We start from the raw sequence: 16,440 nt of genomic DNA on the forward strand, positions 1-16,440 counted from the left end.
GCTGGTGCATCCTGGGGGGTGCACCCGTCCCGCCTCCTCAGTGCTGGGCTGTCAGGTACTACACTCTGCTCTGAGTGGCCGGCACGCCCACTCCCGGCTCCCCACACACCCTAAGCGCCTGCACTTTTCATGAATGCTGTTATACTTTCCACCTGTGGTTCACCTTCATTTAAGGTTAGTTATTAAAAATGTGATTTGGGTCCTTAGTCTTTAGCAAGCTTGCTTTTAAAGATGTGTTTTATTTCAAATTATGTGTGTATTTGCACATGACTGCAGGTGCCATGGGGTAGGCTGGAGTGGCAGGCCCTTGGGAGGCCCTTGCTGTGTGACTGGGATTCAACGCAGGCCCTCTCCAGACCCGTGGACTCTCTCAGCCACCGAGCTCTTTCTAGCCTCCAACATTTTACAACACTTTTAACTTTATTTTTTGTATATTAGTTTTTGCCTTCATGTTTGGATGTTTCTAAAGAGCCCTGTACTTGAAGAAGGGTGTATAGCTTCATGTCCTCAGCAAACTCACAGAGACGGGCTTCTGCAGTCTCCATCCTCCTGTGGCTCCAGTCTGTCTCTCCGTCCGTGGAATGGGCTTCGGATTGGGGCTTTCTGCTCAGAGTCCTGCCCTAGCCACTGGACCAGCGCGCGCTTGCCCGAGGCTGCTCGGCCTCACCCGCCTCTCCTCCCCTGCAGCCGCCTTCGGGCTTTCTCTTCCCATGTGATTCCCATGTTGCTGTTTCCTCTGCGAGGCCCTGCTGACTGCATTAGAACAGCGTCTTGCAGTGCCAGGGCACGAGCCTTCCTTACTGCGCTTTCCCGCCCTCCAGCTGCTGGTGAAGACTGCTGTAACCTAGGTCACCTCAGCTTCGTTCTGCAGAGTTTGGAGAAGTCTCTGCCTCTGTGAGGGGCTTAAGGCATGAGATACACAGAAGATTTTGATAGATTCCTTTTTTGAGTGAATGTTTTAAAAAGCTCTCTTGAGATTAGGCTTTTTTAAAAACGTAAGTGGAGCTGTTGGGGTACTCAGAATAAATTGTACAGGAAAAGGTGGAGTGGTGTGTGCCAGTGGTCGTTAGCAGACAGAGACCGATGGCTGAGCCTTCCTCTATGGCATGCCATAATATGCAGCTGTTTCTGAACCTAATGGCAACCATTGGAAGCTGTACTGAGCTTGTATCAAGGAGCTGAATGAAAGTGTTTGAAATATTTCTCGTGGTCCCTGAACATGGGTTATCGTTTGAGGCCGTATAAATGCTAAAGATGTTTATCTTTGTTTGTTATCTTGGTTTGTTCCAGTGTGTGCATGTGGGACAAATTCATTATAATTTCTTCACAAACAAAAGTGTTCTTGGGAGTTTGAATTGGAGTGTGCTGACGGGCACGAGGAGACCCCGTGTGCCCTGTCTGCAGGAGTGCGCTGTGGCCTGTCGCTTCCGATGTGTGTCGTGTATCACGTTGCTAATGGATTTCCCCAAATAATTGACAGAGAAATTATTTTGTAAGTTTTTAAATGCATTTTTTAAAGTTTCATGTTCTCATATATATTTTTTAAATGTTTTACTGTGTGTGTCTGTTTGTCTGTCTGTCGGTAGCGGTGGTGGTGGCTATGGCAGTGGTGGTGGTGGTGGCTGTGGCGGTGGTGGTGGTGGCTGTGGCAGTGGTAGTGGTGGTGGCTTTGGCGGTGGTGGTGGTGGCTGTGTAGAAGCCAGAGGACAGCCTAAAGCAGTTGGTTATCTTCTTACACCACGGATGTCTAAGGATTGAGCTGGGCACCCAGTGCCTTTGCCTGCAGATCCATCTCTCCAACCCTGCTCCTACACATTTTTAAATAATTAAGTTCCCCGAGAACTTGCCTTACTGTTCCTGTGTGTCCAGAGACCCTGTGTGTCCAGTTTCTGTTTCTCCCACCGAAAGGGTGTCGTATGGGAACTTACATTTTCTGTAGCCAAGGCTGTGTTCTCACAGTATGCCTTCATCTTTAAAGGTGACTGATTTTCTAGTTTTCTTGCCTCACAAATCTTTCTTATATTGGTGGTAGTGTTGCTTGACTGTGTCCTGGTTTTCCCTTTCTTTTTTTGATCTATCCATCACATCTTCCAAGTATGGATAGGATGAGATTGCCTCACCTTGGTATACACACACACACACACACACACACACACACACACACCCCTGTATTTGGTTCTTGTCAGAATAACAATGAAATACAATGGAACCTGCATCACTTCACACAGAAGTATAGTTTCTTCTTTGACAGGACTCTTGCACTCCCAGAATCCTTCCCTGCCCTACCATGTGGTTTGGGTCTGGGATAGCTCCTTATCTCAGCTTCAGTAAGGAGTTTGTCCTCACAGCCTTTAGAGGCAGCCTTGGGGCCTCTCTTTATCCTGTTCTACTGCTGACTGGACACAGACACTGCAGGCCACATAGCACGCTTGGGTGGGTCTGGCTGACCCCACCCAGTTTCCTTGAGACTCTGCAAAGAAGCAGATTCCAGAAACAGCTTTGATGGGTGCTAATAGCTGTGAAATCTGCTTTGCCTAGAACCCTAGCACTAATCCCAGAACCCCATAGCGGTCTAAAAAGACAAAGTAATTATTATATATGCTGTGGTTTATACAAACTGAAGGGCATAGTAGCCAGCATTAACTGGCCTGCTAAGCCAGTTCTTTTTTTTTTCCTGTGCTTTAAATTTATTGCTTCATTTGTCATTCAAGTCACAAGGCACCAGCTGTTATCCTTATCTTATTCTTGAGGAATTTGAGAGGAGAGCTTAAAGAAATGGGCCAAGTTTTCATGGCTACTGAGTTGACAGAGTAGGGACTTGAACCTGCTGCCTGGCTTAAAGGCAGCTCCTAATCACTAGGTTGTTCCGTACTTATCTCTGGGGTTGGGAATTTGGATATTTGCTTTAAACTTCCCCCATCCCCACCTCCACCCCATCTCTCCTCTCTGCAATAGAGACATGCTTTTACAGTCAAGAAAAATAATGCAACATTTCATTTTGGAACTAGAAATGAACTTGTGTTCCTAGCAACCCTGGGGGTTGAGAAAAGTTGATAAACAATTTTTGATGTGCTGATAGGAGTTGCCTAAGATTGGGTAAGAAACCAATGAGCTCACTTTGCAGCTCAGCCCAGTGTGCACAGAGCCTAGTGAAACGTGTAGTGCACCAAACCTGTAGGTGAAATTAAAGCATCAGAACCAGAAATCCTAGGTCAGCCTTGGCTGCATAGAGATTGAGCCAGCCTGGACTACATGAGATGCAGTGTGTGTACAGTGTGTGTGTGTGTGATGCAGTGTGGGGTGTGTACAGTGTGTGTGTGTGTGTGTGTGTGTGTAGTGATTGTGGGCAGGTATAGTGAAGTGCATGTGCAGGAATGTGTCAAGTGTCTGCTACTCTCTAATCAGTTTAAATTTGGTTTCTTGTTCTTTAATGCTCTGTTACAGAAATACTGCAAATAGAAACACTAGTCTCCCTGTGAAAGATGTCTTCAGAACCGCGCTGGGGGTGTGGTTCAGGTGGTAGAAGCTCATTTGGCAAGCATGAATCCCTGAGCTTGCTCCTGTACCTGCTGTTCCAGCACAAGGGAGAGAGGAAGGGGGTGGGGTAGAAGGTTAGGGTCACGCTCTACCACACAGGGAATGTGAGGCCAGACTGGGTTACATGAGACCCTGTCTCAAAAACAAATAAAACCCCACCTATTAGCACCTGTGCCCTTTGGCTAGGAAAGTGGATTGTTTTTAAACCTTTTGCATAACTTCATTATGTTACTTTTGTTATATACAGAAAATGCTGTCCAAACACATAAGTAAATAAACACATAAACAAACAGATGCAGTGGACATGAGAGTTGCAGGACTGTTTTAGCCACGTGCTAATCTCTTTCCCAGGAGTTTTGTGATAAGTAAGGGAGGTCTGTGCTCTCACTAGCAGGAAGCGGTCGCTCTCACGGACTGTCAGGTCTCCCTCCCGTGGGCGTTTGAATGTCTTAGATAGAGATACAGTGTTTTAAATTTCTAATCTTATTTTAACTTGTGTTTTTATTCTTTGAGACTATCATCTATATGTATGTGTGTATCCATGTATATATATACATATATATGTATGTATGTACATACACACATAGGTATATACATGATTATATTCACCCTACCCCAGTTTCAGGTCCACCATGTTTCTGTTGCAATTTCATCTCCTCTTACTACTTCTACTTCCTCCTCCTTCCTCCTCCTTCCTCCTCCCTCCTCTTCCTCCCTCCTCATTCTTCCTCCTCCCTCCTCCTTCTTCCTCCTCTCTTCTTCCCCCTCCTCCCTCCTCCTTCCTCCTCTCTCCTCCGCTCCTCCTCCCTCCTCCCCCTCCTTCTTCCTCCTCCCCCTTCCTTCCTCCTTGCTCCTCCTCCCTCCTCCTCTCCCTCCTTCTTCCTCCTCCCCCTTCCTCCTTGCTCCTCCTCCCTCCTCCCTCCTCCCTCCTTCTTCCTCCTCCTCCTTACTCCTCTCTCCTCCTCCCTCCTCCCCCTCCTTCCTCTCCTTCCTCCTCCCTCCTCTTTCTTCCTCCTCTTCCTTCTCCTGTTTTATAATTAACCAAATGCAATTAATACTGTTCATATATGCATGGGTGTAGTCTGCACTGGTGCATGGGCAACCTACCAGGGACCACACCCCATAAGAAAACGGTCTTTCCCTGCCTGGGAGCTATCAGCTGTGAGCAGGTCCACAGCCTGTTCCTGTGCCCACCCTACGCACAGCCCCCACCCTGTCCATGCTGCAGTGTTGACTGGCTTCATCTGCAGGGAGCCGGGGCTGCCAGGAGCTCATGGAAACGCTGGCCCCTTTCATGTCCAGAAGACACGGGTTTCCCCAATCTTCCTCAGTCTCTGACTCCTACAGTCTGTCTTCCATGGTGTTCTCTGAGCCTGGAGGGAAAAGGAATGTAATGAGGCCTGATGCTTGGATTAATTTACTGATGTAAAGATGTATTTAGAAGGTGACCTGATACTATGTTTACTTAGCAAAATAGTGGTAATAGGTTCTCCACCCCGACCCAGGGCCAGTGGGCTGCTCCACCATGAGGTCGTGGCTAGATTTCTAGTATCAGACATGAGTTTCCTGCTGTGGAGTGGGCCTTACATGTCATCGGTCAGGAAGAGTTTGCCCCATATGGGATAATAACCATCCCCAAACAGTACAGGCTATTGCCTCCTTGGCTGTCCACCAGAAACCGCTGGTGGCTGCTGCTGAAGACACTATAGGCTTGGTCACAGGACTCAGAGAAATCGAGCTGGTACCGGCCTGGAAACCTCCTCTCTCTGGGCTTGCATTCATAGTATCAGAAGGTGCTTACAGGTGGCTGGGGAGAACAGACATCACGGAGACCCTGTGAGCTACATTACACCTGGCCTGGCACGTCTGCCCACGGGTCACAGTGGCATGAATGTAAGGGTGTGACCAGCACTTTGTAATGTTTCTCAGATGGAATCCACTTTTTAGCTAGGAACTTTCTTAAAGTCATTCTAACATTTTATCTTTTGTTAGAATTTTAATTTAGAGTTCTTAGATCAGTGATGTAGCTACATATTAAAATTAAAACAAGAAAAAATACACTGAAACATTTCTGTTCTTATCCACATATGTTCCTTCTCTGTCATTCTAGGTAAGCAGTTTAAAATTCGTTTCTTATTCTTTAATGCTCTGTTACAGAAATCCTGCAAATAGAAACACTAGCCTGCCTCCCTGTGAAAGATGGCCACCGCAGGCCCTAGTTCGCACTTTGCTTTCCTTGCCTGACAGTTCCTGCGGTGTCTGTCTACTCACAGGTTCTTTTCCTGTCTGCTACACAGTCCTATGGTGTTGCTGACACACCTCCTCCAACAAAGCCAGCCTCCTAATCCTTCCTCAATGTTTCTGCCACCTGGGAACCAAGCATTCAAGTCTGTGAGCCTGTGGGCCCTTCCTCCAGACCTGCACCCTGCTGTCTCTGTAACCAACACCTGAAATAACTGACCTAGCAAAGCCTCAGCTCGTTCAGTCGGAGGTCCTGGGCCAAGGCTGGTTCTGGTCCTTTTAGGCTTGTGCAAGGCAGCCCCTCATGGTAGGTGTGTTCTGGGGTGGATCTACTTAACTGAATGAAGCCTCCTCAGTGACCCGACTCCCACCTGAGCCCACCTCTCAGAGTTCTGTTTCCTTCTAGACTTCAGCACACACCTTTAATAACTCAATGTTTAGAACCCAAATCACAGCGAAGAGTAATTGAATATTTAAACCCGTATTAGTGTAGCATTCTTCACCTGCTAGATTAGCAGAAATATAAAAGTTGAGTGAATTTTTGTTTAAAAAGATGGGAAGAATAAACACACACACACACACACACACACACACAATACCTGTTACTGGTAGATATTTAAAGGTGAAATAAACCTGACAAAATCTATCACAAAATCAGTGTCCTGTGTCTGAGCAGTTGAGCAGTGTTTTCTGTGGTCAATGGTTGTTAGTATTTCTCTTCAGCGAGTGCTTTTCTGCCTGTTCTCCTTTAGGCCACTATTTCTTGAATTATATAAACTCTTTGTAAATTAGAATATTTTCTGATATGAATTAAAGATGTTTCTAATTTGGGTTAATTGATTTGGGGCGGTACATGTGCCATGGCATATGTGTGACGTGGAAGGAAAGGTGAGTTCCTTCCTTCCCTCAGCCAACCGTGTGCTCCAAGGATCTTACTCAGGTCGGGCACCATAGGCCTGGAGCCATCTCACCAGCCGTACACTGCAGAGTTTCTTACAGCTTGCTTTGTATTAAAATTTCTAGTATCTCTCTCCTCTTTTCTCTTTCTTCCCTACCCTGGGGATAAGGATCAAACCCCAGGCCTTAAGTGCCCTTGACCAATGAGTCATGGAGTGATTTTTACAGTCACTGGGATTCAGAAGAGAACACAAGAAGGTGATATGGAGCAAGCAAGAACAGTGTGGGTAAAGGAGGAGGAGCGTCTGTGTTCTTCTCTCAGGAGAGGTGTGCACTCAGCAGCAGCTGTGCCAGGCACTCGCTGTCATGGGATCTGGGCCATTGGAGAACACAGGCTGTCATGTGCTTTCCTAGTACCTAGATCAATGCCCACCAGCCATTTACCTCACATGGGCTTTCTGAAATTTCTATTGAGGGAATTCATTGTGGTTGGTAGTCTACATTGAATATATAGCGTAAAGTTATCTGCTAATCAGGAACTTTGTGGAAACTTAGCTCTAGAATATGAATAACATTGGAAGAGGTGACACAGGGAAAAAACAACTCTTCTTTGAAAGGCCAGATAGGAAATACAGGAGTAGATAGTAGGCACTGGAGCTGAGGCCGTGTGTATAGGAAGTAGACAGCAGACACTGGAGCTGAGGTCATGTGTGTATAGGAAGTAGACAGCAGACACTGGAGCTGAGGCCGTGTGTATAGGAAGTAGACAGCAGACACTGCAGCTGAGGCCGTGTGTATAGGAAGTAGACAGCAGACACTGGAGCTGAGGCCCTGTGTATAGGAAGTAGACAGCAGACACTGCAGCTGAGGCCCTGTGTATAGGAAGTAGACAGCAGACACTGCAGCTGAGGCCCTGTATATAGGAAGTAGACAGCAGACACTGGAGCTGAGGCCGTGTGTATAGGAAGCAGACAGCAGACACTGGAGCTGAGGTCATGTGTGTATAGGAAGTAGACAGCAGACACTGGAGCTGAGGTCATGTGTATAGGAAGCAGACAGCAGACACTGGAGCTGAGGTCATGTGTGTATAGGAAGTAGACAGCAGACACTGGAGCTGAGGTCATGTGTATAGGAAGTAGACAACAGACACTGGAGCTGAGGTCATGTGTGTAGGAAGTAGACAGCAGACACTGGAGCTGAGGTCATGTGTGTATAGGAAGCAGACAGCAGACACTGGAGCTGAGGTCATGTGTGTATAGGAAGTAGACAGCAGACACTGGAGCTGAGGTCATGTGTGTAGGAAGTAGACAGCAGACACTGGAGCTGAAGTCCTGTGTATAGGAAGTAGACAGCAGACACTGGAGCTGAGGTCATGTGTGTATAGGAAGTAGACAGCAGACACTGGAGCTGAGGCCGTGTGTATAGGAAGCAGACAGCAGACACTGGAGCTGAGGTCATGTGTGTATAGGAAGTAGACAACAGACACTGGAGCTGAGGTCATGTGTGTATAGGAAGTAGACAGCAGACACTGGAGCTGAGGTCATGTGTATAGGAAGTAGACAGCAGACACTGGAGCTGAGGTCATGTGTGTATAGGAAGTAGACAGCAGACACTGGAGCTGAGGTCATGTGTATAGGAAGTAGACAGCAGACACTGGAGCTGAGGCCGTGTGTATAGGAAGTAGACAGCAGACACTGGAGCTGAGGTCATGTGTATAGGAAGTAGACAGCAGACACTGGAGCTGAGGCCGTGTGTATAGGAAGTAGACAGCAGACACTGGAGCTGAGGCCGTGTGTGTATAGGAAGTAGACAGCAGACACTGGAGCTGAGGTCATGTGTATAGGAAGTAGACAGCAGACACTGGAGCTGAGGTCATGTGTGTATAGGAAGTAGACAGCAGACACTGGAGCTGAGGCCGTGTGCATAGGAAGTAGACAGCAGACACTGGAGCTGAGGCCGTGTGTATAGGAAGTAGACAGCAGACACTGGAGCTGAGGTCATGTGTGTATAGGAAGTAGACAGCAGACACTGGAGCTGAGGTCATGTGTGTATAGGAAGTAGACAGCAGACACTGGAGCTGAGGCCGTGTGCATAGGAAGTAGACAGCAGACACTGGAGCTGAGGTCATGTGTATAGGAAGTAGACAGCAGACACTGGAGCTGAGGTCATGTGTGTATAGGAAATAGACAGCAGACACTGGAGCCGAGGTCATGTGTATAGGAAGTAGACAGCAGACACTGGAGCTGAGGTCATGTGTATAGGAAGTAGACAGCAGACACTGGAGCTGAGGTCATGTGTGTATAGGAAGTAGACAGCAGACACTGGAGCTGAGGTCATGTGTGTATAGGAAGTAGACAGCAGACACTGGAGCTGAGGCCGTGTGCATAGGAAGTAGACAGCAGACACTGGAGCTGAGGTCCTGTGTATAGGAAGTAGACAGCAGACACTGGAGCTGAGGTCATGTGTATAGGAAGTAGACAGCAGACACTGGAGTTGAGGCCCTGTGTGTAGAAAGTAGACAGCAGACACTGGAGCTGAGGTCATGTGTGTAGGAAGTAGACAGCAGACACTGGAGCTGAGGCCCTGTGTGTAGAAAGTAGACAGCAGACACTGGAGCTGAGGCCCTGTGTGTAGAAAGTAGACAGCAGACACTGGAGTTGAGGTCATGTGTGTAGGAAGTAGACAGCAGACACTGGAGCTGAGGTCCTGTGTATAGGAAGTAGACAGCAGACACTGGAGCTGAGGTGGTCCTGAGGCAGTCCAGGGTCGTCAGTGCTGAGGGTGCCCTGCCCTGTCTGTGCATTCCTTATTCCGGCCAGTGCTTTTTGTCCGGACAGTTCATACTTACTTGAAAATGTGCTATTGAAATCTTTTTGTTCTCGTAAATTACTCTCCATTCTGTTTTCTAAGACTCATGTCTGGTTTTTAATATGTGTTTTAAACATGTCCACGCTGCCTGTCAGTTTTCCTGTGAGTGTCTGAGTTCATTTGTGCTACCTTAACAGAATGCTGGAGGGCAGGCAGTTAACAAAGAATGGAATTTATTTCACCACATTGCAGATGCAGGGATGTCAAAGGTCAAGACTGTTAGCCCTACTTGTGTGCATCAGGTGGAGAGGCCACATGGCAGAAAAGCTGGAGAGAATAAGCGCTCTCGAGAAGCCTGTTTTGTGGCAATACATTCTGAGAGCTAGCAGTAGGTTCCTCCCTTAGGTTCCTGTTCCCAACACTTGACCCGGGATGATGGTTGACTGTGAGCTTTGGGAGGCACACAGCCTCTAACCATCCCATCACGACCGCTCACTAATGTCTAGAGTGCGAAGGAGTCTCCACCAACAGTGTCACTGCCTCACTGTTCATGGAATTACACCTAGTAACACGGGCTTCCGGATTCTGTATCTGGGGACCAACTGGATTTAGCCAAACTGGAAAATGCAGCAGGCATCTTAAGGAGCAGCAACAAAGCTGCAGGTTGCTCTCCGGCCTGGAGGTGGGCCAGCAGCCTGGGCTCCGCTCCAGAGGAAGCTCGCTTCCTTCCGCAGGGCGCCCTCCCCTTTATCTCCTCCTGCCCTCGTCGCAGAGGACTGAGGTTGATGTGACATGCTTCCAAAAAATGTCCCACCCCGTGACAAGCAGAAGTCTATGTAGTGTGCAGCTGTGTGAGGACAGTACCTCCACGTGGTTTCTTTGTCCTTTGTCCTGGTCTGTGTAGACTGGCAGTGTTTGTCCCCTCGCCTGTCACTCAGCCCCTTCCCTGCTGCCAGGGGACAGCGGATGGGACATCTTGACTGACAGACTGCACTGTCATTTGTTTCTTTCCAGTATTTTTTAGGAAAAGTTTCAAATGTGGGGAAAAGTAAAAAAATGTTTCCATTGAACATTATGAAGCACCAGTGAAATTTTGTAACAGTTTTAAATACCTGGTTTATGACTTGCTCACAAATAGTTTATATTATTTTTTATGCATTTCAAGGTAGTGGGGCCCCTCTCATCTTCTAGCACTGCTTGGGAGTCTTCCCTCTCTGTTACAATAGTTGGATTGAAGCAGCTCTGGAGGAGGACAGCGGTGAGCTCAGGCTGGTCCTTCCGGAAGTGCTGGGTGCTAGACGTTTGCTGAGGGTGGGTTCCGTGAGCGCAGCGGCTCTGTTCTGTGTCCTAGCCACGTACACCACAAGTAGGTTATCCACTTTGAAAATCACAGCTGTTTGGGAAACCTGGCTAGTATACACAGCCCACTGTGGCTCTGGGTCCAGTGGAAACTGTGGAGGAGTGTCCGTGTCTGCTGTGTGAGGTGAGGCTCAGAAGTTGTCCCAGGGCTGGCTCCCTGGCTGGAGTGACCCAGGAGTCTCTGCCTTGTGTCAAGCTGGCCTAGCATGCCTTGTGCAGTGCCCCCGTTCCTGAGTGGACCTGTTACCAATGCCTGCATCTGCTTCTGACCGCATGAAGGGCAGGCCGCTTTCTCTGTTAATGAAGCAGGTGTGATAGAGTTGTATTTTTAGGACCAGCCTCTCTAAGTGCAGTATGTGCAGGGGCTGCGGCCATTGACGGAGATAGCTGTCCAGAGCTGTCTCCTTTCTCCTGGTCAGCCGGCACAGGCGCTGGCTGGGTCACACAGCTGCGCTCACAGGCAAGCTGCATTGTATAGCTTGTGTTGGCCTTGCATTTGTAACTTCCTCTTTCCCTGCCCACTCCCTGCAGGCCCGGGTCTTGTATGACTTTGCTGCTGAACCTGGAAACAATGAGCTGACAGTTAATGAAGGAGAAATCATCACAATTACAAACCCGGTAAGAGCGCGGCGAGGTCCCAGCTGGGTGGGTGTGCTTTATGTGGTGCTGTCCGTCCTTTTCCTCAGCTCGTGGGCGCACACCAGTGTTTCAGCTGTTGCTTATGAAATGCTGAAGCGACAAGAAGCTGTTACATGCGCACCGAGAGAAGTTCCGTCCCTGCACATGGCTGAGTGTGTGACTGAATTTACTGCGCCTCTTTTTGGCTGGTTTTCCCTAACGTTTGTCACCTGCCAAGCATCCTGTGGTCGTTCTGGGGTCGATCCCCAGTGTTTTCCCCTTACCCTGCAGGGCTGTGTCTCTAATACATAAGCAGTCATGCTGACATTCCTAAACAGCTTACTTTCCTGATTGCTCTCTCTGTTCTAAGTCTGACCAGGATTACCAGAGAGCAGTGTGTGTTAGCTTAGCTGCCAGCGGGGCCACACCACTGTGTGCCACACAGTTCTCCGGCTTCATAAACCATCTTTGAACTCCTGTGTGCACATATAGGCGTTCATCGTCATATATTCATGAGCAGTTCTGCCACACAGCTCTCCCTCCCCTCCCCTTTCCTCCCTTCCCTTCCCTTCCCCTCCCCTCCCCTCCCCTCCCCTCCCCTCCCTTCCCTTCTAGTCCCCTTCCCTCCCTTCCCCTCCCCTCCCCATCCCATCAGCATTTGTGTGGTCCCTGAGTTCAGGCTCTTTCTGTTGGAGATTTAGCACATTTCTTTTTATAGAATACAACTTTTATCGCCCATGGAGTTTCTTTTGTGATCTCTGTTGCTCAGAAGTAAACAATACCATTATTAAATCCTCTCAGGCCCTGCTCTGTTATCTCTGTGGTAGTCACTGCACTGTTTAATTCTCTTTATGTGCAACTTCATTGTAATCATCCTTAAAATCTTTAGCAGTATTATAAGATGAAAGCTGTTTGAAATAAAGTTCTGAGGGAAATTATCTCAGTTACTTTTTTTTTTTTTAATTCAAAAGGGGGAAGAGCAGACTGGGGGGAGAATTAGTCTCTGTAGTTACAAAATGAGCAAAACTTTCAGCTGCTGCTACTCCATCTTCACCTGCTCCCCAAGACACCACTTCGAGGACAGGCCCCACCCCACTGCCTGTGCGCCCTGGGCATGTCCCTATCACAGACTGTAGGCTCTACACCAGCTGCTGTGTCTCTTGCCCGAGTCTCCTTGTCTGTGAGGTTTGTTCCCCAGAGTTCTTCCTGAATATCTATCTCATCATGGTGCAGTGACTGTATCTGAGGCAGGAAGCTGTGCTTGGTGACCAGGGCCCCTCCGATTGCCCCTACTTGTGAGCCCCTGTTTTGCCTTATGATAATGATGATTCTCGTAGCATTACTTTTTGGCCTGTGTGCTAACCCACAGTATTTGCACCTGGGCAGGCTGCTCAGGCTCACGTGAGCTGCCCAGGCGGTGCCTTGGGGCAGTGGAGGTCATGGGGAGAGAGAGAGAGAGAGAGAGAGAGAGAGAGAGAGAGAGAGAGAGCATCAGATGCCCTGGAGCATGGTTGGCAACCACCGACCCACCCACCGTGTTGTTGCGCCACAGGGGGAGTGTGTGCTCTTAACCACTGGCCAGCTCTCCAGCCCCTAGTGTTGCCTTTCTAACAAGTAGAAATAGGTTTGGTTTTCAGACAGAATGACAAAACATTCCAGCCATTTCATAAAATTAGTTGTTCCCTAATATTATCAAATATCCTCTTAGCTTAATTGCTGACCTAAATGTTTTTAACTTGACAATCCCTTAGAATATTGCCGTGACACAGTATTGACTACATTCAACCATGTAACAAATTATCACACATGATCACATTTTCCATGGCCACCCTTCTTATTATTTATATTTCCCAGTATTTTTTTCTCTGGAGTTATTTCACATTTCCTAGTTTGAGTCTCTGGGATAACTTGTTATAGAAAATACACTCAAGAATGGGAAGATGGGTCCTTTGCTAAAGTACTTGCCTTATAAGCATGGGGACCTGGGTTCAATCCTGGAAACACATGCGCAGTCTCTTTGTGGCCACCCTGGGTGTGGGTGGAGCCAGGTGGGTTCCCGGCCCCTCTGACCAGCTAGCCTGCCTCATTTGGTGACCTCCAGGCCAGACGGAGTTTCCAAACAGAAAGTGGGGCCTGTGAGATGGCTCAGTGGATAGAGGTGGAGGCGCCAGTGCCACCACGCCGGATGGCCTGGCTGATGACCGCAGCACACGCGTGGAGGAGGAGGGAACCCACCTCCTGAGTTGTCCTCTGACCCCCACACAGGCCGTGGCGCTCCTGTGCATGCACATACACATAACACAATAAACGAGTGAATACATGTTTTAAAAGGTGGACAGTGCCCAAGGAAGACCAGCCGAGGCTGACCTGTGGTCTCCCTCCACACATGTACATGCACATACATGCACAAAGGAAAGAAGCATTCAGTTTGTCTTGTTAGATTACATTATTTTCTGTTCTAAACAAGATTTAAAAATCTAAAAATTTGAACAGTATTAGCACTATGTATAAAACACTTCATGTTCTTCATGTAAGAATTATATAAATCTATAACAGTTCTCAATGCAGAGTTTCTACAGCAAACCCTAACCACCCCTTTCTCTTCCTCGTCTCTGTTAGAATGTTGGTGGAGGATGGCTGGAAGGGAAGAACAGCAGAGGAGAGCAGGGCCTGGTGCCTACCGACTACGTGGAAGTAAGCCGCGCCCCCTGCCCAGCCGCGCTGATTGGCTGCACATCTCTGCGTCAGTTGTTGAGTTAAAAGGCTGTCGGGAAGACAGCGGCTGTCTTAAAAGTAAAACTTCATTGGGAAAGTATTAGGTCCTAATTAAATAAAACATGGAAAATCCATTGAAGTAGAAAGAAGGAAAGACATTACCTATGGTCCTAAGCGACACAAATGTTTAGATTGACTTCCTTCCAGCGGTAACCGCCGCCTCCTGCTCTGAGGTGGATTAATTTGCAGAATTTCAGTGGATTCTTTAAAAGGGCAGGCTTCACTCATCCTTCTGCTACTTTTGTAGACACGAGGATGTCTTTAATGGGACACTGAGCTATGCCATTCAGCAGCAAAACTGCCTTCAGAGCCTGCTGCCTGGCGCCCCCTGCTGGTGGCCTGTGGCTCTCAAGCCCGAGCACTTGCTGAAGAGACTGATGCTGAGTTACACTTGCAGGCTCTGAAGACACTGGCGGGATGCTCCCTGGGCCCTATCAGCAAAGTAGGGAGGAGTCTGTCTGGGTTCTCCTGTCCTCCCTTACAATCGAGGGGTGAGGAACCTTAAACTGTCTGGAAAGTCAGTAGGGTTTTTCCCCTTCCAGAAGTGTGTGTCCACATACACATGCCATAGCTGTGTCTGTCCAGTGCTAAGAGTTCATGGGCCCCTGAGCACAGTTTGAAAGGCTGAGGTTCAGAACCTGCTCTGGTTCTATGCACCGCACATCTGAGATCCTAAAATGGTCATGGCCAAGAGAAACCTTAAGGACTTAGGTGGACACTGGTATTCATTCTATTTATACAAGTGTTTGTTTCTGAAGAGGTACAGTTTCAGTTTCTTAGATCTGTTTAATCTTTTGAGACTGAGTTCCCTTTCCTAGAAATGGACAGACCCATGAGGCTAGCATGAGAACGTGGTTGAACCAGCAGGCCCATCCACCAATGGGATATGATGGATGTCCATGAGCTAAGAAAAGCCATGTTCTGAGCTATAAAACACAACGTGTTTAAGAGAAAAGGGCCAGGCGTGCGGCTCTGTGCCACACTGTTCGCCCTGGGTTTGATTTCCAGCACAACTACCCAACGGGGGGTTGTGGGGGAGACAGGGAGAATGTGTGGAGGTAGGTTGATCAATCAGAGAGAATGTGTGTGTGTCTGTCTGTGTGTGTGTGTTTGAGTGCATGTGTGTCTGACGGTAGGTAGGTAGATTAATCAATCACAGAGTGCTTCTCAGAATCACAGAGTGCTTCTCAGACTATACTGAAATTTAACTACAAGTAAGTAAGAGAAGGATTGCTGGAAAATACCCAAATACTTGGAAATTAAGCAATCTAAGTTACACATAAACCCAAGGAAAAAATTAAGAGTGTTTAACGTAAATATAAATGAAAACTATCAAATTGTAGAGTGCAGCAAAAACGGTCCTTAGAGGGAGGCCTGCAGCTGTGAGAACATCGGGCCCTCTCCAGGGCAGATGTGTGTCACCTCCTGTAAGCTCTCCCTGACATGGAATCGTGAAAGAGTGACACTTCTTTCCAATACTCAGATTTTACCGAACGATGGAAAAGATCCATTTTCTTGTGGAAATTCAGTGGCCGACCAAGCCTTCCTTGATTCCCTGTCAGCCAGCACTGCCCAAGCCAACTCGTCTTCTGCCAACAGCAGTAACCAGGTACGGCTCACCTCCGGCTGCAGCTGGCTGCCTTTCCTGAGAGCCAGGCTTGAGGGGAGGCGCAAGGTACAGCACCGCTGCTGTTGCTCCCTGAGCGTGGCTGTGAAGGGTGTGTGGGGTGGTTGGGGGGTGAGGGGTGTGGCATGAGGGTGTGGCATGAGGGGGTGTGGCGCTCCTGCTGGGTATTAACACAGACCTCACCTGAAACATCTGCTAAAGACTGCTTGCAAAATAATACAATGAAAGATGTCGTGTTGCGATTTGCTTTTGAGAGTATCGGGATATAGTTATGGACCCCTAAAAGGTTAAATACTCTCCAGAATGAGTGCCTGCAAAGAGGAAGAAAGCAGACACTGAGGAGGCCAGTTTCTGCTTTGGCTAGACTAAGACTTTGTCACGGGTCCTCCTGTTACAGCAAGTGCCCCCCCCATCGCCCACAGAAACAGTCAAATAAAAGTGGCATATCGAGGCCCTCGTACACTCTGTCAGTGCTGCTGGCTCTCAGTAGGCCTGTGTGAGCTGGTGTTTTAAAGACTGTGTATATTTTACACATGGCTGCCAGTGTCACCTTAACCCCAGGGGCCCCGCGAGTCCAG

The 16,440-nt window shown here is 48.2% G+C and overlaps 1 protein-coding gene across 1 annotated transcript in view; it reads left to right on the forward strand.

Moving 5' to 3' along the window:
* Snx9 (sorting nexin 9) overlaps positions 1-16,440 on the forward strand; it is an 85,400-nt gene that overhangs the window by 28,565 nt on the left and 40,395 nt on the right. The window contains exons 2-4 of the mRNA XM_052169320.1: positions 11,374-11,460; positions 14,080-14,154; positions 15,719-15,844. Of these exons, the coding sequence (XP_052025280.1) occupies positions 11,374-11,460; positions 14,080-14,154; positions 15,719-15,844 (288 nt within the window). The remainder of the gene's footprint in view (positions 1-11,373; positions 11,461-14,079; positions 14,155-15,718; positions 15,845-16,440) is intronic.

The sequence above is a fragment of the Apodemus sylvaticus genome, chromosome 23, assembly GCF_947179515.1.
Source record: "Apodemus sylvaticus chromosome 23, mApoSyl1.1, whole genome shotgun sequence".
In the NCBI taxonomy this organism is placed as follows: Eukaryota; Metazoa; Chordata; class Mammalia; order Rodentia; family Muridae; genus Apodemus; species Apodemus sylvaticus.